The sequence below is a fragment of the Chroicocephalus ridibundus genome, chromosome 1, assembly GCF_963924245.1.
Source record: "Chroicocephalus ridibundus chromosome 1, bChrRid1.1, whole genome shotgun sequence".
NCBI lineage: Eukaryota > Metazoa > Chordata > Aves > Charadriiformes > Laridae > Chroicocephalus > Chroicocephalus ridibundus.
Genome location: NC_086284.1, coordinates 180,171,988 through 180,197,134, shown reverse-complemented (window position 1 = coordinate 180,197,134; position 25,147 = coordinate 180,171,988). Strand labels below are relative to the sequence as shown.

The window sequence follows — 25,147 nt, the reverse complement described above, 5'->3', positions numbered from 1 at the left end:
TTAAAGTGATGGTTGGGATTTATTCGTGTTTTGTCTGATACTTATAAAGTTTTCCATTGGTTACTTCAAGTGCTGAAGTTTGAAAGGGCAGGTTATAATCTTGTTCTTCAACACTCTGTCAGGCTTGTTATTCCATTCACCGAAATTTGTGTTGTCACTGCAACACTGAATATTCACTTATAAAGCAAATAGCAGCTCCTTGGGTAGTGCATAGCTGTGGCAAGAGACAAAAGTGCCTTTTGATAAATACGTGTTTCGTTTTTTTTCTTGCTGGCAGGGTAGCTGGTATTCCTGAAGCCCCTAGTAATTTGTCTCTGTGGATGACTATCTTTGGTCATCACTGTAATACCTGCAAGCTGACATCAAGCTGAATTCCCAGGCAGAGCAGACAGCAAGGAATGTACTGAGATCATGTATGGCAATGCAAAGTGCAATACCTTTCCTGTCATCTTTGAAGAAGGATGCATTGTACTTCTTTTAAACAGCTATTGAAGCTTTGAAGAAGAAGAAAGTTGGGATTGGAATATCCATAAAGAACTAGCCACAGCTGTGGATTTTCATTCCAAATAGCCAGAGGAGGTTCAGCACCTTTGAAGGTATTAAACAAAACCAGCCTTGCTTGTTTTAGCTCTATTTGAAATGCAGACAGGGGGAAAAAAATCAATGTTTGCTAAATGAGAGAGAACAAAATGGACTTTAAGAGTAAAATATCTTCTCGGGGAGCATCAAAATAATAGCATGAAAAAACAAAACAAACTGTCCTCTTACAGAAATACTGTAATGTGCCTTTCATCAAGTAAAGCCATGAGATAAGGAAAGGGTTCCTCCACTGATACAATTTTCATTGTTTAATTTAATCCAGTATATTATTAATGCTTGCACCAGGAAAGAATCCCCAAATTCTCGTTTGTTTTTCTTCATCCTCTTCTGCATCTCTCATTTGCATTCTCCGATGTTGGTGAAGTACTAGGCTTTGATCTTCCACATACTTAATAATTTGCTTTAAGCAAGTCTTCAGTCCTTTTGAATCTGATTTACTTTTGAACCACCACTGTTTTACATTGTTCCAGCACTGAAAAGGGACCAGGAACCACATGAAAACACTGTTTCATTCATGCTGTTTCATAGTCTGTCTTTAGAAGGAGAAAATGTCGTCTTCGGTGTAAAGGAGAACTTGGTTCATAGACTTCAGTGTGAATCTTGCATACTTTCAGTGCAGGTGGTTTGATGACTTGGGGTGCTGGTTTGCTGAGTTCACTAGAGGACTGTAGTGGTTCTCTGCAGGGTATTACTAAGATTTTTAAGAACACTCCTGTGGTGCACATTAAATTATCTGTGCAGTCGGAACTGTGTTGATAGGAGCCAGAACAAAAAGACTTTCTAGATTCAAGAGCTATTAAATCCTGATCCCATACCAGTTGTTCTTTTGTGCCTTCCATTATACTGAAGATCTAGCAGGTTATTCTCTTTCTTCTAGTAGAGTTTGTAATACTTACTTTGAGCAAGTTATTATTGCATTTTGTGCAAAGAAGAGCCTTTATGCTCTTTCGTAGTCTTCATCAAACATTACTGATGCAGCAAAATCTTTAATTGGATTCTTCTTCTTTTAAGTGGAATTATCAGAAATTGTTTTTTCTGTAAATAATAATGAAGCAAGATGGTATGGAAAATTACGATTCTAAAAGAGAAAAGTCATCATAATAGGAACACTTTAAAATGAAAATGATATTATTTTAATGTAAATTATTCGTAGGTTATCAAGTTTAGATGAGGTTTGTGAACGTAACTTTGTTATGGTTCTTTAATATGACTTTAATGTTTAAATCTATGATGCAGGGAATGAAATTCTACTCACCGAAACCATTCTGATTTCCGTATAATTGGAAAAGTTTATGTATTCAGTGGGCTAGTAGCACTGAGAGCAGACATTTATCTCCATGGCTTTGTAATGCCACATTATAACATGTGGCATAGACAAGGTTGTGCTTGTACAAGTAGTGCTCTTTTAGGAGAAGAACATGCTACATCTGTTTTGGTCTGTTTCGTGTTGCCATGAAAAGGGATGATCAGGAAGGTTCTCAGCTTTTGTTACCTGTTAGGTGCAATCGGGGACTTTCTGTCTACTTCACCTTCACTTTACTCATATTCTTTTTTATGGCTTCTTTTGCTAGTTCAGCTTATTTAACTGCTGTTTTTTCCTTCAACATCTTTGATACTCGTGTGGTCATTGGATTATCTTTGTCACTGCCTTTTATGTATATAGTTTGATCACAAATACAACTTCAGCATGTAAAGCTATTCCTTCAGTAATCCTCAAGCTACGGTTCTCTCAAGGTTTTATTCATTTCCAGAGTTCCTGAGAACTTCTGTGGAGCCCTTCTGGCTATGTAAAGTTCTTCACAAAAGCAGAGTATATGAACATCTAAAGTGTTGACATCTCTAGTTAATAACCAAACGGTGGCTGAAGTGAGTTATCTCAATACCTCATGAACCTTCAGCTCCTTCAACTCTTTATACTTGAGCAAAGGAAATCGTGGGCTTTTCCACAGGTTTTTTTGGTTGCTTTTGTGCTATGCATTCAAGATATGCAAAACCTTATTGGAATGAATCTGAGGAATTGCAAATGTGTCCTAGCAAGATGTGTTTAAATAAGTGTAATTAAATCATGTACTCGGGAGTAAGCTTGTATTCTCTTTCTGCGTTCATTTGCTCCCTCTTTTCTTCATCCTCTCAAAACATTTCTCTTGTTTGTATTTATAATCCCTTCGGCAACATTTCCTCAGCTTCTAGGCCCTTACTTACGGGCTGTATCAGGCAAATTTTTCATTTCTTTGACTTGTTTCTCAGTTTGTCTGTCTGTGTTTCTTACCTATTTCAACTGTGTCTCTCAAGCCTTCTGGCAATACTTTGCAGCTTTTCCCGTTGCATTTCTTGGTACTCTGGGGCAGGATCTTTCAGTTCCATCAGCACTGAATCTTCGTTTCTTCAGAAGTAATACAGTCTTTTTTTCGTTCAAGCTAGTGCTTTTCTGGTGTTCCAAGCAACCTTCTTAGCTCTTTGGTCATCACCCTGAAACACACGAAACACAAAATATCTGGAGAAGTAGAAATAGGCTCTTTGTTTGTCTTCAGTTCTTACGGTTGTTGAGTATAGAAAAAAGCTATTTCATTTGGATGTGACAAGAGTTCCATGTTTAATCCAGAGTAGCATTCTGAGTAAACTGTGCACACTAACAGAAAGACATTTTACAGTAAATATCTTAGTAAAAATGTATAAAATGCTGTTATTCAAAGCGTATTTTAAATCAGATTTTAAGCATGAAATATTCTCTTTTGAACTTAGATTGTAAGTTGTCATGGATTTTTGGGGGCCTAACTGACCTGTGTTCTTTTGTGCTCATTTAAATTTGAGGTAATATTCAAACAGTTTACTGTTCTGCTGAAGTCTTAAAAGAATGACAGATTACTAAATTCTGAAAGGCAATTTGCTAAACCCCAAAAAAGAACGTTGAAGTGTTGTATCAGTTTTGGGTAGTTATAGCTTCTTGTGATATTGGAAGAATATAAAGTTTTATTTATGTTGATGTATTCTGTTTAGTTTAGTTCCATGACTTGTTCAACACGGAGTTGAAAAACCAGGAAAGCTGACTCTCCTTTTTCAACTTATGTTGAAGAACTAAATTGCGGGGGTGGGATTTATTAGTTCGGAAGTCAAAGAGGACATACTGACTGAAGAAATGGGTTTAATTCATACCCTATAAATAGCAGCAGTGGGTGATACATCAACAGAATGGTTGTATTGTGACTCCAGATGTAGATAGTTCTACATTACAGATTATTAGATGTTGATGCTATTGCTTTATTTGTTGTAATACTGTTGTTCCTGGGTCTTTATTATCCTGTCTGGCTTGACCTCCCTCGAAGCTCATTTCCTTGTCAAGAGCTGACCAATTCTGTCTTCATGTGGCTGGAGCGAGGTCCCCAAATGGGAACGCTGGGCTGGGGGACTGTGGTGGAAGAGAGAGGTCGTGAGAGGAGGACCATGCTCACAGACTATAGTGCTGGCCTTCACTGAAGTCTCTAGCATGGGGCAGCTTTCTCAGCCCTAGGAAAATGAGGTAGGTAAAGAGTATAGAGAATACTGAAGGGGGACCCTGGGTCCACCTGTAGCCTTCAGCTAGGAAGCACATAGGCTCCAGCACTGATTCACCAAAAAATGCCTTACAAGCTGCACCTTGCCTAGAGGTTTAAATGTGGAAGTATGTTGTGTGCATCACGTTAAATCCACCATGTCCTGTCTGCATGTATGTATGGACATCCTCTATCAACTTCCTCTTCTGACCAGAACATAGACTTAGACTGAGTCCCTACCTGTAATAATTTTGTCTGGGGAGCTGATTCTCACTGTCTGGTCTTCCTTCTTCAGCTAAGACTTAATAATAACATAACAGGGACATTCAGATTGCATAAATTCACCTATCACTTAACCAGCATTTTAACCATACTCACAAGCCTAACTTAGAATAAGTGTATAATTGATCTCTGTTTTGTTCAAATTTATGAGTTTACCATAAAATACTGGTATTATGCCTATGCAGGAGATTGTTAATTAATTGTGGTGTCTCAGGAGTGATTGCTTAGGGTTTTTTTGATTGCCTAATTACTTTCCTTATTTCATTCATTCTTTTAGGGAACTGTAGAAAGTGTGCCTCTCTATCCTCAGTAAATACTTGCCTGGAGTGACAGCAATATGCTGCCTTGGCCATCCTATCTTAAAAGCATTGATTACTTTCTGAAAGGCTTCAGTTCTCTGGCAGTCACAGGCCGTATTTTCTCTGGTAACTACCTTATTGTTGTTGGTATAGACAGTATCTAGCTCTGGATTTTCTTCCCTGCTTATCTGTCAGTTAATCCAGAACACTTGTCTGATTTGCTAAACCTACAAAGATTTGAACTAGGATTCATACGTTTGTAACGCGCACAAAAAAATATCTCTGTTGTATCTTCTGGAAAAAAGGGGAGATTTTCTCACCGTTTTTTAAGCAAAAACCAAAATCCCTTTGAAGCAGGTTATCTGTGCTGTATTAGGGAAGTTCCTTCTCTGCATGAATATTGACTTCCAAATTTTTGTTAGTGCCCATGACAGTGGTCTCTAGTTTTAACCGTGTGTTGGTTTCATGCATAAGCGTATGTGCCGTGACGGGATGCACCCATGAATGCTGAGGGAGCTGGCTGATGTCACTGTGAGGCCACTTACAATTATCTTTGAAAAGCCATGACAGTTGGGACAGGTGTCTGAGGAAAGCAAATGTCACTCCATTCTTCAAGGAGGAGGACCTTGAACTACAGGAACTACAGGCCAGTCAGCCTCACGACAATCTCTGGGAAACTGATGGAACAACTAATCTTGGAAACCATTTCCTGGCACATGAAGGACAAGGCAGTGACTGCAAACAGACAGCATGGATTCCTGAAGGATCAGTCATGCTAAACTAACCTGATAACCTTCTATGATGAAATGACTGGCTTGGTAGATGAGGGAAGAGCAGTGTCTACTGGGACTTTAGAAAGGTTTTTGTCACTGTGTCCCATAAGATCCTTGTAGAGAAGCTGATGAAGTATGAGCTAGATGGGCAGACAGTAAGGTGGATTTAAAAATGGCTGAGGAGCTGGGCCCAGACAGTGATGATTAGTGGTAGGAAGCCTAGTTGGAGGCCAGTCACTAACAGAGGGTCAATGGTGGATCCAATCCTGTTCAGCATGCTCATTAATGAGGGCAGGGTGTACCCTTAGCAAGTTTGCAGATGACACAAAACTGGGAGGAGTGGCTGATACACTGGAGGGTTATGCTGCCACTCAGTAGGAGCTCTACAGGCTGGAGAAATGGGCTGACGGGAACCTCATGAAGTTCAACAAAGCAGAATGTAAAGTCCTGTGCCTCCAAAGGAACAATCTCACGCACCATTCTATGCTGGAGGCCAGCCAGCTGGAAAGCAGCTTTTCAGAAAGGAGCTGGTAGACGTGAAGTTGACCATGAGTCAGCACTGTGTCCTCAAAGCAAAGAATGCTGATGGTGTCCTGGGCTACATTAAGAGGAGTGTTGCCAGCAGGTCAAGGAAGGTGATCCTTCCCCTTTTCTCAGGACTGTTGACGCCACAGCTGGAGTGCTGTGTCCATTTCTGGGCTCTACAGTACAAGAGGCACATGGACATACTGGAGAGAATCCAGTGAAGGGCCACAAGGATGATTAGGGGACTGGAGCATCTCTCCTATGAGGAGAGGCTGGGAGAGCTGGGACTGTTTGGCCTGAAGAAGAGAAGGCTCAGGGGGGAATCTCATCAATGTGTATAAACACCTGAAGGGAGGATGCAAGGACAATGGTGCCAGGCTCTTTTTGGTGGTGCCCAGTGACAGGGCAAGAGGCAGTGGGCACAAACTGAAACACAGGACGTTCCCTCTGAGCGTCAGGAAACACTTTTTTTTTCAGCGAGGGTGACTGAGCACTGGCACAGGTTGCCCAGAGATTGTGGAGTCGCAATCCTTGGAACTACTCAAAAGCTGTCTGGACACAGTCCTGGGCAACCAGCTCTAGGTGACCCTGCTTGAGCAGGGGGTTTGGAGGTCCCTTTCAATCTCCTGTTCTGGGAATCTGTTAGAGCACTGCACTGATCATGTTAAAGCTACCTGAACAATTTAGTTTTATGTTTCCTGTCACGCTGTTTCTGAATTGGCTGTGGGATTACAAGGACATCTCTTTATTTAACTCTTTCAGTTCTTGTTGCCTTTTCATGGACTTTTCTGAGACCTATAAATGGGATTTCTCAGTAGTGCTTACAGTACTTTCTGATTAAAAAAACTACATTTGGCACAAATTTTGTCACCTAATCCATTATTTGAACAAATCTCAGTATCTTTTCTATTGGCCAGACATGATGTTTATGCTGTCCTTGTGGTTTGCCTGTGTACCTATGTGCATTAACAGCTCTCCGTACTTCCAGCACAGTACTTCCATTGTATGCCCTTTATGGGGCTTTTTTTGCGGCATTAGTTTTGGTTTAGCATTTTTTTAATCTTTCCAAAGTTGTCCAAAGCCTCTTGGCGCTCTCTCTTCCTGGTTTTTCTCAGATGAAGTGTTGCTGTGTAAAACTTGATACCCTGTCTGTGCCATCACAAGATGAATGCGTAACCTTTTCAAATGGCATCTGACAGAATTTTTGTGTATTCACCTAACATAGAAATATGTGACATCGGTGGTCTCTCAAAATATCTCCCCTTGCAGGCAATTAAAAAAGTTCCAGTTTTATATGGGTCCTTCCTTGTGCAAAAGCAAGGGAAGACATTACCTTCTTTATGTTGCCTTACTTGTTAGATCCTGCAGTTGTCTTACTCTGCTCTCTGACTTGGAGAGCAGTGAGGTTGCAGTGGGGATCAGTCGCTGCAAGCCCACTGCTATCCCAAAGCGGTTCATTACTGGTGTGTTAGCATTACTGGTCTCAGTTAGCAGTCAGTAATGAGCTGCATACATTTCATTCTATTTAGATCGTTGTATAATGCAGGTAAAGATTGATACAGAATGTAAGCTCCAGTAAGAGGTCACATTACACACTGAAAAATGCAAATGAATTACCAAAGGGAGGGGGAAATGTTTTTATCCCCTCATTGAAGTAACAAGCTGCTTACCAGCCAGTTTAGTATGGAAGATCCTTTCGAGTCTAACAAACACATATTTGCATATCTAAGGAAGTGAACAAGCACTATTAAGAAAAATGGACAGACTGTGTCTCGAAAATGGGGGAAGCAGAATGAGTCAGGATGAAAGATTAAGTCTGTTTAGATCCCAGGAACATTTCAAAGGTGAGATTGGTAAAAGCCTGTTGTGGTTTAACCAAGGGATGTGCAGGAATGTGAAGATATAAGAGGGGGTGGAGGAGTGCACCTGAAAGTGCTCCATAAGAAGGTAATCTCTTGCAGATGAATTCTCAGACCAGAACTTCTGAATAATTTTTTGATGATAGAGAAAACATGAAACATAAGGTGTGCACAAGGACTGGAGCTGTGATTGCCTGTTTGTCAGTGCCAGCTCAATATGGATGTAGGTATGGATCGGCATAAATATATTAAACATAGATTTTCTGTATTTGGTGGTAACTTTTGTAAGCATTCGCTACAGCGTTGTCTGTTTTGAAAGTTATTGATAAAATTTGTTACCGATTTTTGACCTTTCGGCTTAAATGGGATTTAAGGAAACTAGCAAGGCGTTTTTTATACAAAAGTGTAGCAATACCATAACCTAGGGCATTTGTGTATCATAAAAATACCCAGGAAATACTAATAGGAGCTGGTGATGTTGTCATCAACCCCTTTGTCAATATAGTCACTCCATCGGTGGAGGAAAGAGATTTAATCCATTACTTCTCCCAGTATTTCTTCCCCCACGCTGAAGAGGACTGTCGCTTGTCCGGGCTGTCACTGTGTGTGCAGCTCCACAAGTTCTCTGAGCTCTGCATGATTTTCTGCCTCGGGTTTCTTTTCTGGTGGGATATTGGATTATCAATCTTACTCACTGTGTCGGAGATCTGTCTGATCTCTATAAACTTTGTTGTGGACGGGATGGCTCCTGTTGTTTGTCAGTCTCTGCTTTTCCTTCTTTCTGGGTCTCCTGGTAGTCTGTCGTTGAAGTACTTGTCTCAGATCTGTCGCAACCTCTTCAGCTCTTGCTAGCTCCTTGCCAAACTTTGGTAGTACAGCTCAGTTTGTACCGGTCACCAGCCTTTCTTTAGTGTGTCGGTTTTCTTTTGTAACTTCATATTAAAAACGTATCTTTCTAGAGTTTTTATTTTTACATGGTTTGCAGTATTCTTCCCTTTTGTAACACATTTTCATGTTCGGGTTCTACTCTCTGAGTTAATTGAAACTATTAAACACTTCAAGTATATCTGAAACCACAACTGCCAGAAATAAGGCTACTTTCTAATTACTTTCTCTTCACTAGTACCTGTTGCTTCCAAGTGCAGAATAAAGCACCATTTCCATCTCTTCCCATTGTTTTCCATGCTCTGAGAGATTTTCAGCTCTGCTGGAGGTTTCAGCTACTCTTTTCCATCCTGTTTATTTCTTTTAATTCTTTTTTTTTTTTTTTTCTTTTTCCCCCTGCTGATAATCATGTGGGGTTCAGTAATGACTCTGGGCTCAAGCTGCTTTGAAAAGACCCACTTTATTTGGAGACTTATTACTGCCTGCCTCTGTATACCAGGACATGGGCTGAGTGGAGCCCGCTGCTCAGCTCTCCTGTGTCAGGGAAGCGAATAACACTGCGTTTTACTGTGGGAAATCTGGAGCAACTGTGTAAAGAAGTATGATTATTTTTTTTTCTGTCACAATCTTGCACGCCTGCTTTTTAACTATGATTTTTCGCCTGTGATGGGTAACTGTGCAGCACCTTCCTGGCAGCCTGTGCCCATGCTGACCTGGAACACAACGAAGGCGTAAATTCACTTAGTTGAATCTCTCCAGGATATCTAAATGCACCATGTTCAGCTTTGACTTTCACATTTTGGTCCCACCAGGCCATCGAGGTGTTCCTGTGAGCCTCTTGTATGGGTGAATATGGATTCTGTGACAAGACTTAGTTTAAGCAGTTCCATCCTCAGGCAGGAGCCGGGAGGGGAGAGCGTGGGCTCACATGAGAACAGAATGAGCCCTCTGTTACTCGTGTTTCTCTAGAATTCAGGATGATGGGTTTTTTTGTGGTACGTCACATAAAGTTATTGATTCTTGGTGCATTAGATAAATTGATGAATAGATAGATACATGCTGTCTTTTATCAGAAGAGTGCTCTGATAACTTCTTTAACTGTTATACTAACAAATCAGCAAAAGGAATGCAAATATTTTTATTAAGACAGTAAAAAATTACCCTAATGTAATATTATCTAAAGAATTGGCATAAAAAAGTAAGATAAACTTCATTTTAGGACTTAGGATAAGCAGCAAGACCTAAAAACAATATCTCTGGAGCTATCGAGGGCAGTCCATTCAGAATTCTTCATCTTACTCTGGAGGAGAGGAGAAAAGAAATAGGTACAGTCCCCACAAAACTGTTGCCTTTAGATGTTGTGTGTTTGATTAGCTATATTATAATTTATTTCCAGGTGGAATATTTTTACATATTTTTGAGACCCTGGTAATGTGAGACACCTGCCCATCTTCCCGAAATTCCTATTTCTCCTTTCACTGCTAAACCGTGCCCATCACCTGTGAATATGATCTCACTTTAAAGCAAACATAAAAGAGGTAAATCGGGATATATAGAGTGTTGTACTAATGGAAACATTCATTTCTTTATTAATGTGATGCAGTTCAGCTTTATGCATGGCAGATGAAAAGATTTATTTTACCTTATTGCTATAATTCTTAAGTAGGATGGATTTCTGGAGTTTTCGGTGTACTTGCACCTCGGTTTTGCAGCGAAGGGAAGGAAAACGGCAGCGGCACTCGATCATTTTCTTTGCAGCAGTATTCATACTGGAAGTGCTCAGTAATCAGTGGCGTGTTGTTTTCAGCCGTAGACTCCTCATGCTCTATTAACTGTGGTGGTAGGAAAATGGCTGTTGGCAATTTTCCATCATGTCAATGCTCTCGTATTTACGTTAGAAACAGTATTTATGAAGGCAACAAAAGTCTGTCTTGTTTTTTCCTCTCTCCAGATCTTTCGGTGTTGAGAGTTGGAATGCACTGACTCTGTTCACCTCTTGCGTCTATACTGAGAGGGATGCACATGCAGTACTACCCCTGTAACTTGGAGTAGCAGAAACCTGAGCTGATACCAGGCTGTGTCTCTTCTGTGTAGCTCTTTGTTCTAATGTATGTCTAGAAAGAGTTTAGAATACCCACATTAGACTGAAGGCTGGGGAAAAAAGGTTCATATTTATCAAAAAAATTGTGAAAGGTTTTCTTTTCCTTGTTTGTTACTGTCAGCAATTCATAATGGTCTGCCCAGGTATTAAAAGAAACGCATAGTTCATGTAGAGATCAATACAACCAAGATGATACTTAATTCATCCTCAGTAGGAGATTGCATTCATTTTTCATTTTAACATTGAATCATTTGATATCCTTTGAAATAACAAAGCAATGATCGGAACTGGGATTGGAATTCTGAAAATTAAAAGCAATTTAATAACATGCATGTCAAACAAAATCAACGGGTTTCTCTTTTATTTTCTTAACTGTAAACTAGCCATCACTCAGTGTCAAAGCTTAGTTGCTTGAAAAAATAGCAAAGTTTTTCTTTCTATAGTACTGCTTATTCTCCCCCCTTACCTTCCCCAGCTTCCTCTCCCACTTTTTTTTCCCCCTTGGATCCTTTAGTATTTGCATTGCATTAAACATCTGCTGTTCGTATCAAACACTCTGGAAATCCATCCATTGTTTATGTCAGTTAATGTTAAGTAATACTTTGTACAGCAATAAGAAGCAATAAAAACCCCAGCAATAAACCGCTGTGTGTCAGTGATTTCTCCTCAGGGTCTGCAACAAGCCATTTCGTTTGACTGAAATAATGGCAAACAGTTTTAGACCTTTGCATTAACTCTGCAGGCTAACGTCCGTGTGGGTTGGTAAGTGTCATGCTTACAGAAGGATATTGGTGGTGTAATCCCAGCGAGAAAAACTGATGGGTACCAGAATAAGTGTTTGGGTAAACAGAAATGTTAGTCAAAAGAGTTCCCGTGGGACTGTCATCCAGGTTTTTGCGACTTCTGTGCATTTGAATACTTTGTGTGTAGTGACAGAAGATAGGAGAATACTATTAAGTAGTAGTTTAAATAAAAGTAACAGTTAAAAGACAGCTAATTTAGGGTACCTAGGTCCTAAATGCCAAAAGTGAGATATGGAAATGATTTAGTTTTCAGGAAACATGTGCTTAGTATTTTCTGAAAATCAGGTGTCTCAAGGTGAACGTTCAAATCCATTAGTTGTGTTCCATTCTGCTGTGACAGTCGGTTGGAGACCTTCCTGTTGGCTTCAGAGAGCTTTCACCAAGCCCTGGGATGTTTGTTTCTTTTGGGTTTTTCTCCCAAGGAACTTTTTAAGGGTGTGAAAGCATATGCAAAGAAGACTTGGTTTTCCAGCACAATCTTCTCTGTCGTATACCAAGCAGACAGTGCAGAAAAGAAAATTTATCAGTAGCCAATTTTGATATTTCTTATAAGTACTGTTATCAGTAGTTCTTTATCAGTAGGAAATTTGGATATTTCTTACAATGAGTACTGTTTAACATACTGGTTTTTAACCAGAGCTGTCACTTTTTGTAGTTGGCTTGTTCCTTAAAATCTGCATAAATCATTAAATGGTATTCTGTTACAGAAAAGCACCTTCTGCTTATTCTCAGTCAAAGAAATGGCTTTGATTAAGGAATCTGAGGGGCAGAAAATAAACCCTGTTAGTAAATAGTTCTTTTTTTTTTTTTTGTACAACAACATTCACTTAGGAAATTGCGTAAGACCTTTAGAGAGATTTAATAAAGCTATTGATTGCATTATGCAGCATTAGGAAAGGGCAAAACTATACTTCGGGTTTTCATTTGTCACGACTAAAATAAACTGACGTTAGTCCATGCTTTCTCTTAATTTTTTGAAATGGTTGTCAAAAAAGCGAAATACCTGGTAGGAAGAAATCTACACCTGAAATCTTGAAGAAAGCCTCTCTGAAGAAATTAATGAAAATAGTGTTGTGAGAGGCATGTAGGTAAATGCAAATTATTTTTATAGTGTAATTTCTGTAATGAAATAGGGATTATAGGTGAAAAACATGGAGTAAACAGAGTAAACCATTTATCTCTGTGTGCCTCCTGGTTCTATTAAGCAAAATATATGTGTAAAGATGCTTGACAGAAAATTCTTGTTTCTCACTGTATGTTCTCATTTACAAGTTGCTCTTGGATTTATTTGGGAGACTTAATCATGTATGATAACAGAAAATTTGCAGGAATTGTTCATGTATTTAGTTATTTATTCTTTATTTTCCCTGAGTAGGTGCTTTTTATCTTCTACCTTGAGTATTAGAAATTTAATACTGTCACATGCTCTGCAGGATCGAGCCTTTGGTTACATTTCAACCAGCAGCTAACCCAAAATATAATTACAGTACATAATATTAATAAATGTGTTGATGTGTGTGGATGTCTGTCTTTCTGTGTTTCTACACACACTCATATATATAGTAAGGATGTGTATCTGTTGTACCAGTATCCCCATTAGACTTCAAACTGAGCTGGTTAAACAAAGTGGAATGATAGTGGTGGAAAAGGTGCTTTGATGGTTGTGGAAGAGCAGGATGATAAAGGAGAGTGGAAGGACCCCCAGATTCAAGGTACTCTGCATGAGAGACTTGGATCTTCTTTTGCATTTAATCCTATTGACTTCTAATCCTGCTCTCATTTAAAGCAAGAGTGGTGTTCCCAGTTGTGTGGTGTGGGGAACTGAATGGTTTTGAAGGGTGTCTAGAAAATACTATAACTGAGTGGGGAAAAGGAAAAACAGTATCATTTGTTCGAATAACACAGATACTAACTTCATACAAAAAGTTAAAAAAACATTGAATGTTGATTCTCTCTGTGACCAATTCAGGTGCTAAATTGCTAATTTCTATTTTCCACTGTCATGATACTTACTAATAATGTCAGACAATTATATTTTGATGTAAGCTCACAAAGTTATGATGCCTTAATTAAATGTTTGGAAATAAAAGAAGCTGTTGAGCTATGCGCAGTTTTTCTAACTTGAAATGTTTTTCAGGAGATTCACACAGAAATATACCTAAAAAACATCCAAATGCTGTCCTTGTATTCAAATAATTGTACCAGTATAGCATGTTAGTGTGAAGTTCCAACATGTTTTTGTCCTGATGGCTTTTCTGGTGATTTTATTTTAGCTGTATAGTTTTTACTTCTTGGCCATGAATTTAGTCTCTGTGAAGGCCAAGAGGTGGAAACTCTCTATTATTCCAGCGGTACCCAGGACTCTCTGCACTGCTGTATCAGGAAATCTCAAGTAACAGTTTTATGATGTATGAGGATATTATTCTCTGCAAGCAATAACACGCATTTCTATTTCCCCAGCAATATCCACATAATCAAACATTCACAAGTGCTTTACAAAGAATTTAATTAAATAGTGTGCAGAGTAACTGGATGCAGCATGCGCACAAGCTGTTATATATTCAGTAGTTCACATTTTGCAGTTAGTGCAGAGCACTTTTGAGCAGTGCAATGTGTGAATGATATTTCTATCAAAATGTGCATCATCACCCTTCCTTTTGTACCTTGCTCCGTAAGAATTACACTAAAACCTTAACAGATGTCACCTCCAGGAGCACAGGATGCCGTCCTCAGTGCTCTAATGGTGTGGTAACAGAGGGAAATACAAATTGTGGTGTTGAGACTTGAATATAAAACACTGTTCCTCTGAAATCAAATGTTTGTGACTCCTCAGGGAAAGATATAGATTATTGTGTCTTTTACCACAAAACTAGGTGTGTTTGGAATTTTATTTAAAGGTAGTAGAAATTTGTGGAGCAATCAAGACCAACCACTGAAGAATTTAATTTCTAAATTAACACCAAGACTGGGCATTCAGAGTTTAAAAGTGGACAATGAGGAGCAAAACATTTCTCATTTTGTAACAATGAGTATGTTCAGAGTCCCTTCTGTCAGTCACTGGAGATGAAGAAAGTCTCTTCTTTAGCACTGAAGTGCAGTGCATGAGACCCTGCACTAGGAAAAGGTAGGAGTGTGTTTGTTGTTCACTTCTTAATTCGTTCAGCATTATTGGTATGCTAATGTCACCTGCAGGGATTAGCATTCTGGAAACACACGGGGTTATCTATTATGTTTTGTTTTGTCGGTTCAGAAAAACCCTTTCAGCATTAGCTGATGCATGAGGGGAGTTTCCAGGCTTGCAGAGCAACGGGGCTGTGTTGGATGGAAGTGATTTAGAATATCCCTCTGCGGTTGTCTACCTGCAAGGCAGTTAGCCGTCCATCAGGTTGGAGGGTTTTATTGGTGTGTCAGTGCTATAAAGTATTGGTCTAAACCAGCAGGCCAATGACACAAATAGTGAAAGACAGTCTATAATTAGCCTGTAAAGGTGTTTAGTATGAGACCTCTCCCTGGTTTCTCAGTTCCACAGAGTTATTCCAGTTTATTACTTGCTGACACTGACAAAATCTGTCCATTATGACTGGCAAGAAAGACCAAAACCTACAAATGAATTCAGAAGACAGAAAGGAAACAAAAGGATCAGTTAAAAGTAGGGAACTGATTTTACTTTCATGCTAGTTCCGTTTTGGTGTCGCCTTGCTTATTTGAGGGGAATTGCTGAAAACTTAATTGGTGTAAATACAAACAGAGTCTCTCTGTATTCTTCTTCTGAAGATGTCTTTTAGAGGAAAGTTTAATTGCTGTAGGAGAAGTTACAGCTTTCTTTATGGAGTTGAGAATGGGAGAGATCCCTGTTAAATGTAAATGAAGATTTGCTGTTAACTTCAGTGATTTTACCTAGTAGCCTTTGTGTTCTTTTTTTCATCCTTCTCTCTTCCTTGTATAGCAGACAGGAGTTTTTCATTTTGCATGTCATTTATAACAAATAGCAGTTATTCTAAAAAACTAGTAGTGTTCGAGTTTCAACTGAAGAAGAAAAGCATGTAATTTTGAATTTACTTGCATGTCTAATCTTGAACACCGTGTTTTGGATTTTTGCCTTATTTTCTTTATTTAGGCCCTTGCTCTAGTGTCTGCTTTTACGTAAAGTATTTATTCTTTACCATTTGTGGTATGTCTCTGTTTGCAATTTGGATATTTTCAGTTTGCTTGTATTTGGAAGTAGCTGCTAGACTGACTCTGTGCTTTTACTAGAAGTCTGGGATTTTTATGCTTTTTGCAGCCGTCCCTTTTTGGGAGTGCTGGAATATATCCAAGTTCTCCATTCCTGGTATTTCAGTAGCAACTTTCTGTGAATCCCGAAGTAGAGGTCCTGCTGGCAGGTTGTTTGCCAAGCCAATTCTACCACACGTATCAACAAGCCAAACCAGACAAACTTAGGATATGTGTCAGTGCTGTGATGTAATTTCGAGTATTACTTAGAATAATCAGGTCAGAATTTTTCTTCTTCAGGTTAGGAAGTCAACCCAGAGACTTTTCATCCCACAGAGGGAAATATCATCTAGAAATAGTTGTGTTAACTACGAATGAACTAGCTTTGGAACCAAAAGTAATACAGCCAAATGAGAGGAGTGTGGCAGCCGGGCTAATTAATTAAGAAGCCAGGCTAATGAGTTTGACTGGAGGGAGCACCATGCTGATGTGACAGTGTAGCTTCCAAAATTCTGTCTGATTTGTACACAGATCGCACTGGGTGTCTTGTAGACATACAAGTTGTTTCTGGGTTCTTTCAGATATTTTTGCCATGACGCAGCGCTGTGTATTGGGTTTCGTTCCCTATGTCAGTTTACTGTAATTTTAGATTTATTTCCAGACTGATAGTCAATTTTAGCTCCTTCACAACCTTCTGCGGTAAGATTTTTCTAACACATGGATAGACATTGTAAAAATGTCTTGTTCAACCTCATGCCACTGAGAAAAATTCCCCACCGCTTTTTTTTTTTTTCTTTTAACATGACAAAGGATCTTCCCATCTTCTTCCTAATGTTTTGTCACTTACTGAACACAAAACTGAAGTAATACTCCTGACGTTGTGTATGGCACCATCGTTCCAGCCTGCGGGGCTGAGAGGTCAGCCGTCCTGTTCTCAGGGGATGCATGCCAGCAGTAATGCACACTGAAAGATGCCTTGTTTTGTAAAGAACTGGTGATTCTGAACAGTTTGCCATCTTTCTGGTTGTTGTGAAACAGTGGTTCTTCAGTGCTCCCCTTAATGTCAGTCCTTGCATACAGTTTGATGTGCAAGATGTTCATAAAAGAGTTGCTTTAATGAAAACATAAAGAATACTTGCAGTAAAAGTCTGTGTTACTACTTTGATATAGGATAGTAAACATGGGAAGCAGTATCAAACCCATAAGTAAATCAAGAAGGTATTGTAAATAAGCTGGATTCTGTATAGAAAACTTCCATTAGAAATACTAAGTATTGTGTTACAGCAATAACACGGTCATCATGTGTGAACAGTGTCATAAGATAAAAAATGAATATTGTATTAGTGTTTCCTAAATAACATTGCTAGACAGCTGAAATTAAGTTTTGTTTTTTACGTGTATGTTATTTAAAATGCTGTTAGTGATCATTTATGGCCTTACTTACAATAGCTCTTCAGCATAGTAGCTCCCACAAGGAGTTAACATATATTTTTTCTGTTTTTAGATCTGTTAGCTGTGCCTAAGCATCCATATGCTGCTATGGAGAACTGGGGACTGAGTGTTTTTGTGGAGCAGAGGATACTGCTAGATCCAAGCATTTCTTCTATATCATACCTGCTGGATGTCACCATGGTCATTGTACACGAGCTATGTCATCAGGTATTAAAGGCATTCAGATATTTGATATTAATGTCAGGAACCGTGCATTCCTTTTCAGAACTGAAAATGGATTTTTGTTGTTCACATAAACAGTTGCAACTTTTATTGTAACTGAAGTCCAAATAAGATGGACATCTGTAAGACACACCGCTGCAATGCAGAAAGTGGGAAGACTCAAAATGGGGGTAAAAGAGAAAATTAGTAGCAATGAACAACTTCCCTGTCTTCTGGATGATTATATTCTGTATGTTTGCGCGTGAGTGTGGTGTTGGTGTGTAGACTCAATATGTTGATAACTGTAGAAAATGATTTATTGCAGGACTACAGTAGATTCATGCTGAGTTTCATGTTCATGTCAAAAAATGTTTTGGCTGAAATCAATTTGGTAGTCGTCTTCTTCCCTCACATATACACATACTTCCATTTTCTTTTTCTTTTAGTTTGTTTTTTTTTTTTTTAGTTTGATATTGACCCTCGGTTCACTAATGAGGGGTAATTGAGTCTTTATATGTACAGAAACTTTTGTATCAATAGGAAAACTTTGTAATAAATCCATATTACAATTTATTTTACATTTCTCCCACCTTATCTCAAACTAAACACATTATGAGTGTTTAGTAATATTGAGTTGAATGCAAATGTTATTGAAGAAATTTGCTACAGGCGCAGGAAACCCTTTCTTGTGCTCATAAGGAGCATAATCATAGCCTTCAGGTTAAAATGAATGAAAACCTACTGTGTAATCAGCATGGCTTACATCTGTGATTTTACGCAATATTCTTTAAAAGGCAATGCAAATTCTTAACACTTTCTGCAAATAAAAAGTACCATATAAAAGGGAACCTTTGTAATACAGTTCTGGTAGATGAACCTGGAAATAATAGCGTTTGGTTCGTATTCATGTTTCGCATTAAATCTGTCGATGAATATGAAGTCCTTAACTACAACATGAAATTTTTATTGAAAATTATTGCTGGTTTGTTCTCAATACCATCATCTGATTTTGTTATGTGCTCTTTATGTTGCAGTACAATAGAGTAGCACACCGTTCAGCTAGAAAAATTACAGTGCCTTAGGAATCGGGTGTGGAAAACATATATTAGGTCATCAAATCCCGGCTCCCAAATCCCAGCTCCTGTTAGTATTAGATTCTTCCACGTGGTCTGTTTTGTAGTGCCGGGTTCAGTGCTCCTGATTATGGGGTTATGCCGCTTCCCTTAAAACCATTTGATTAAATCCGATGGTCAATAACTTTTTCCTAGTGTTCAGCCTAAGTCTTCCTTTTTCTGAAGTCATTCCATTGCTTCCACTTATTCTTTGTACCGCTTTAATAATTTCCTCTGCTTCCAGAGCAATTTATCCTTCAGATGTGGGCAATTATCACATCAGTAGCTTGCCAAGTTTGTTTATTTGATTCTCATTGAAACCGAAGCCTTTTTGCATTGTTCTGGGAATATCAGAGGATCATGAAGTGGGTGAAAACTATATTTGAATTTAGTTTAGAGTAGCAATGCAGTCATAGAGGCCTTTTAAGTGACCTTAAATGGGCAAATGAGAAGATTTACTTGGTGTCCGTGTTGCTATTAACTTCCAGTGCTGTTCGCTTAATTAGAACTATCTTCTTCCATTCATGTTGCTGCTGTTTCTGTTTTAGGACCATGCAGATCAGGTCCTTGCTCAGCTGCTTCACTGGATAACTAGACAAGATAGAAAATATTCAGGTAGCAGAAATATTATTGCTACTTTTTAGATACAGAATTGAGTCACAGAGAATATGTTCATCTGCAAATAGAGTTTAAAGGGAGAAACCCTCCAAAAATAAAAGCCACAAAATGTTGTCTGGCACCTCCATGACAGTATTGTTTTTATTTAGCCAGTTTTTGTCTGCTTTTATTTTACCATACTCAGAAGACCCTCAGGGAAACTTTAACTGTGGATAACATAGAGCAGGATCTGTAAACAATACTAGCTTAGCTGGAAATGTTATTGAACAGAGACCAGGTTGGGTCCAGGATCTATTGCCTCTGCTATTTAATTGTTAGTTATTCACTGCATTTTTAATCCTCTGCTGTGCATCGTCTCACCTGCGAACCTGGGGTGGCACATGAATATTCCTCCCCTTCACTTATTTTTACACGTAGAATAACAGAGATTAACCAAAATAATTTCTGGCACAGCCAAAAGTAGAATCCACATCTCCAGTTTTACTTTTTATTTATTGATATATTTTAAAATTTCAGGTAAGAGGAAAGGGAACACCTCTAAAATACATTTTTTTCTTTTTTTGAAGAATTGTCATTTTCCTATTTCACCTCATTTTAAACCCATTACTTTGAGACTTAGAGAGCATATCTGAGTGTGTAGCAAACTGACCTGTATGAGACCCTTGTTACTTAGAGTAACACAGCAATTGCTTTGCTAATGTTCTTCCCAAGATTAGAAAAATCAGATTAATATTAAGAATTTGTATTGTTACCTTTAGATATGACTGTTTAAAGTCGGAATTCTAAAACCTGATGGGTATTAATACCTGAGCACAGTATTCAGGACAGATAGAAAAAAAGAGACAGCATTGCAGAAGGGCAAAGAAATTCTGTGGTTGTCAAAATACAGGTAAAAAGCATGTAAGAAAGAATTTTACACCCAATTTCTTCACAGGTGACTTTGCAATGCTTGACCAGATATTTATTTTAGGTGTGTGTTTTAGGAGGGACACATTGAAATTACACGGGTAGCTTTAGTTTATTCCTATTGTATGTTGCTAGTGCTTGATATTTCAGCTTGAGTATTCTTTTAGAACATTTTATGTATTTAATTTAAAAAAAATTAATAATTGGAAGAAGTGTTTCAGCATAAAAGCCCCAAACGACAAATGAGATATTGGCCAAAACACACATATTTTTAGCAGCTTAAGTTGATAGCTTGAAATAATTACCATAACTTATTAAAATTAAGGTAGTAATCAATTTTATTTGCATATCACAGATCAGTCCCACCTACAGCCTTTGAGGAAAGAGTCATTTGAATTTATGCATTATGATTTTTTGTGATAGTTTTCCCACCTGAGCACAAAACTTGGTGTGACAGATTGAGTTAAATAGGCATGAAAGCAGAAGGCAAATTCAAAATTTCTAAATCAATGTTTTTTTAATAATCTGTAAAGAAAGCACATAGGAAAGAGTGTCCTTTCAGTGTGTCTATAAAATAAGTGCCTTCTGCACATCAGGCTGAACATAATATCTGAGGGAGACGTGAAATTTATGTAATCAATACATTCTAATTTATTTTTCTTTTCCAAAATGACAAGAAGTAATGATCTTCACTCTAGGCAAATAGTGTCCATAGGCAAATACCCAAATAAATAAATAAACAATTACTTAAATGAAGTGCTTCACTTAATGTTCTCCTTTCAAACGTATAACACCTGGGAAGATAATAGCACCTTTCTGCTGGAAAAATTGGCTTCATTAATTGCGGTCTCTGGGACTGCTCTGTCTCTGACATTCATAGCTATCTCTGGTACTATTCAAGACTAGTTAGGCACATTCCCTATATTTTCATATTGCTATCACATGCTGGTTTAATGCCTGTAAAATATTTCTTCATTTAGGTGGATAATTAAATGAATACTTTTAATTGTCTCATAAATAAACCCAGAAAACTCACAAAGAAATTCTCTTTTGTGACATCGTAAGTTAATATTAGTTCTTTTGAGTCCCCTCTTTTTGAGGGGATGTATTATGAACTTTACAACCTTTATTTTTTAAGTCTTTCTCTGAATAGTCATACCATACCATGACTGTTGCTGGTTTCGTATTTGTTCAGCAGTCCTCTTGTAATTCAAGAAATAAACTCTGTGGTATTGTATTTAGTCTGTTTTCATTAGAAATCATTTAATGAACCTATTCTAGTATAAATGTAACTTTCATACTATTCTGGTAGTATGCTGCTCTTAACATTTCAAATTGTGAAAAGTGCATTATCTGTATGAAAGCACTTCATTCTTCGTCTTTTCAGGTAAATGTTCTTAAGATCAGGATCTATCTCTGTTGGTACTGTAGAGAGTTAATTTATTGATAGCCTTCAACTAGTTTATGATCACGGAGTGTCCATTAACTTTAGTTTCACTTAGTGTGTGAATATGACTTTTGTCAACCTCAGTTTTTCTCCCTAAATTCTTAAGTTGGTTGTCAATGACATTCATTGTCACGTTTCGGTTCATTTTTTTCGTTCAAATCCCATTTACTGAACATTGTGTCGCAATCTGGTAATCTCAGTTTCTGTAGTCTCTTCTTTGGAGCCCCCGTGTTCACTTCACCACAGATCCTCATCGCAGCATTGATCCTTCCTTGGCGCTATTCTCACTCCACAAAGGCATGCACGGAGGCGAGACCTTTCATTCGGGTCCCAGACAAAGCCTTCAAATAGACCAACTGTCATGAAAGCAAACCGCTTACTGGTCAGCTCGGCTTTCTTTCGTTCCTCGCTCTCATTACAGTGTCAGCAGCAGCTCCTCTGCTCTGACATGAGTCTTTCCCTCTGGAATACTTACTTGCTGCTCCATTTCTGTGTGTTTTCAGAGCTTATGACTCCATGAAAGCTCAAAGTTATCTCTGTTGATTATGAATTCATCTCATTTCTAATCACATTAAGAAAAAACCTGGCAGACCATTTTACTGAAACAAAGTTTTGGTATTTGGCAAAAATGATGCTACAGAGCATGAAATATGTTTTCATAATAGTGTATGTGTTCCTGCTCTTACCACTGGTGCTACGGTAATCCAGGTTGCACCGGGCCATTCCAGTCATTTAAACAGGGTCATCTATGAGGAGAAGAATTGATGACGCCTGTCTTGCTGTGAATTTTTGTCCTCATTCCTCTTCCAATGGTCATCCCAGCTCTGTCTAAAAGCCCTCTGAAACCCACATGTCCCATGCTGTGGCAGGTTTGTGGCTGTTGACAGCTACTGAGCAGAATATCTAATGGCTATGTTCTATCCTTGCCCTCAGTTTGGGTCCTTCTCCTCTTTTCAGCTGCTGATCTTCATGTACTTTTGTAGGAGTTTTATTACCTTTGAGATCTCTGTCCTTCTTTCTAAATTTGACGGAAGCCAGTGGGGACGTTCAAGAGCAACGTGGGGAGAATGGGAAAGGCAGTCAGCTCCAGTAGGGTTCCTTTGCATAAACATAGGTGGGTAATGCCATTTTAGATACCCTCTGCCTCTGGTTGCTTCTCAGGAAGGCTGCAGATCTCCTGTCAGTCCTGGGTGAAATTTCATAGGCCTGTGTGGGTATCTCAGATACCCTGGGATGTTCTTTAAATGGCATCAAATACCTGCTTTTAGGCATCTGAGCGCTACCCACAGGGAGATGGCATGGTTGTTTAAAGCTGCTTTCCTTAGGAAACTGGCCAATGAATGGTGCATCAGTAGTATTGTAAATCTTAGTGGGCAGACATCGTGGAGGAAGAAATGCTAAAATTTAGGTCTGGGATATGGAGATTGTGTTCCCACTTTTTCAAGATTGCAATATACATGGTATACAAGTTTTCAGGTGATGACTCAGATTACTCAAATTAGAAGCCTTTTTCTGTCCATTGTCTATGTTAGTCCCTTAAACCTGGGTGAGCATCTACTTTAGATAACTAAAGTAAACACTGTGAATACTCTCCTCAATGCTGCTTCTCCCCTGTGTGTTATTTTCTAATGTTTTGCTTCAGTAACTTGTGCGTCCTGTAAAGACTTAACTAATTCATACATGAAAAAAACAGTTAATGAGTTTCAGTGGGTGGTATATACTACTGTTTTTATTAAAACTTGTGAAGAATGTGTTCTGTATAAATGAGATGTATGCAAACATGGTTTCCTAAAGATTGTTTATTTGAACTTTCTTTGCAGTGGTTTGGTGACCTTGTGACTCCAGTTTGGTGGGAGGATGTGTGGTTGAAAGAAGGTTTTGCTCACTATTTTGAATTTGTTGGGACAGACTACCTCTACCCAGGGTGGAACATGGTAAGTCTGTTTTATTTTGTTAATTTGGAGACTCCACAGAAAAGTTGCTCTGCTGTTTTACTCCTGCTTTTGTTATAGACAGGGACTGCTGAAAAATACCAAATGATGCATGGAAGTATCAGATGTCCAATGAAGCAAAATCACTAGGTGTGAAATAATTTGACAGCTTTCCAAAAGTGTAATCCGCAATTTGTTACAAAAGAAATAAGGTCATGTCTATCATAGCCCAACATTAAAATAACTGCTGTCTCTCTGCTCAGAAACATTTTGGATTAAAGCAGTTATGATTTAACATGGACCGTTTTTGAAAATACTCAGAATATTGAATTTTATCCACAAACACCAGATAAATTGGAAAGAAAGGTTTGGCTAAAACATACTGTAAAACTCAGCATATTTTTCTTCCAGTATTCTGTTCTCCTCTCCCTGAGTTTACTCGTTTTATCTTCCTGCTATTATTTAGTCATCTAGCAGTACATACTAAGTTAGAGATGAGGCAAATGAATTGAGAATTAGGTTTCAATATGAACATGCTTTGTCAGCCGGTGTGCAAATACTGGAGCTCTCTGAGGGCAAACTGGAAAGGCCATGCTGGGACATTCTTTCGGAGTCTTTCCATTATATCACAGCTAGTCAGGTCCTAGTTTATATAAACCACTGTAGTCTAGAAACATTGTGTTTATAAGAAAAATAAGAGATACGAGACCTCAGGACAAGGAAATTGTGTGAGAGACCATATTGAAGGTTGCTATATAGATTTTCTTGTCCTTTGGAGAATTTTTTTGTTTGCTATACTTTTGTGTTTGCACATGTTTAATTATGTGGCGAAGTGCTTGTTAAAAATACAGATTGCCTGATAGAGATTTGTTGTAGCTTGAATGTTTTGCGTAAACTCTTGCGTACTAACTTCTGAAATGGTTTTTCCCGTTTCTGGGGGATTTATTGAGTATTCTTATCCCATCAAATTTTGTGTGCCGTGAAATGAAGATGCTATAATTATGAGTTAAAGCTATTTTTTAAAAATAGTTGTATACAGGTACTCTTGTTTTAGGTACGCTTCTTGTGAAGTTTGAATTCTTTGTAGTATTTTAATTTTTTCTTTCAGGTGTCAATTTTGGTTTATAATTGCATTATGAAAAGGAAAATAAATCTTTATCTGAACTGACATCTGTCTTGCATAGGTAGGCTTGTTGGGTTTACCTGGCTTCGGCTGTATTAAAACTCATTCTCTTCATCTCTATGAAAAACACATCCTGAATTACAATGTAATGATTCTAATTATGAATGCAATGAAATCTGGCAGGCTTTTATGATTTTAGCCTAGTGAAATGTCAATAGATGACAACGTTTATACACTGAATTTTATCTTCAAATCATCAGCCATTTGTTCTTCACATAATCAGTTTAACAAATCCAGAATAACTTTGCTTTAGAAGTCATTTGGAATATAGAATATTTGCCTGAGATTTCTGTGGAATGAATATAATGTTCACTGTTATGCAAATGACATGCCCATCATGTGAAATCCCGGCATCTTAGCAGAATACAGGCAAAACGAATGGGTTGAACAAGGTATGACAGTTAAACTGGGAAATCAGACACGTGCTG

General features: G+C 38.3%; 1 protein-coding gene across 1 annotated transcript in view; it reads left to right on the top strand.

Annotated features, from left to right (window-relative positions):
* The window catches only part of TRHDE (thyrotropin releasing hormone degrading enzyme), a 226,017-nt gene that overhangs the window by 73,490 nt on the left and 127,380 nt on the right, over window positions 1-25,147 (top strand). Inside the window, exons 4-5 of the mRNA XM_063322932.1 lie at window positions 17,374-17,528; window positions 23,426-23,539. Coding sequence (XP_063179002.1) covers window positions 17,374-17,528; window positions 23,426-23,539 — 269 coding nt within the window. The remainder of the gene's footprint in view (window positions 1-17,373; window positions 17,529-23,425; window positions 23,540-25,147) is intronic.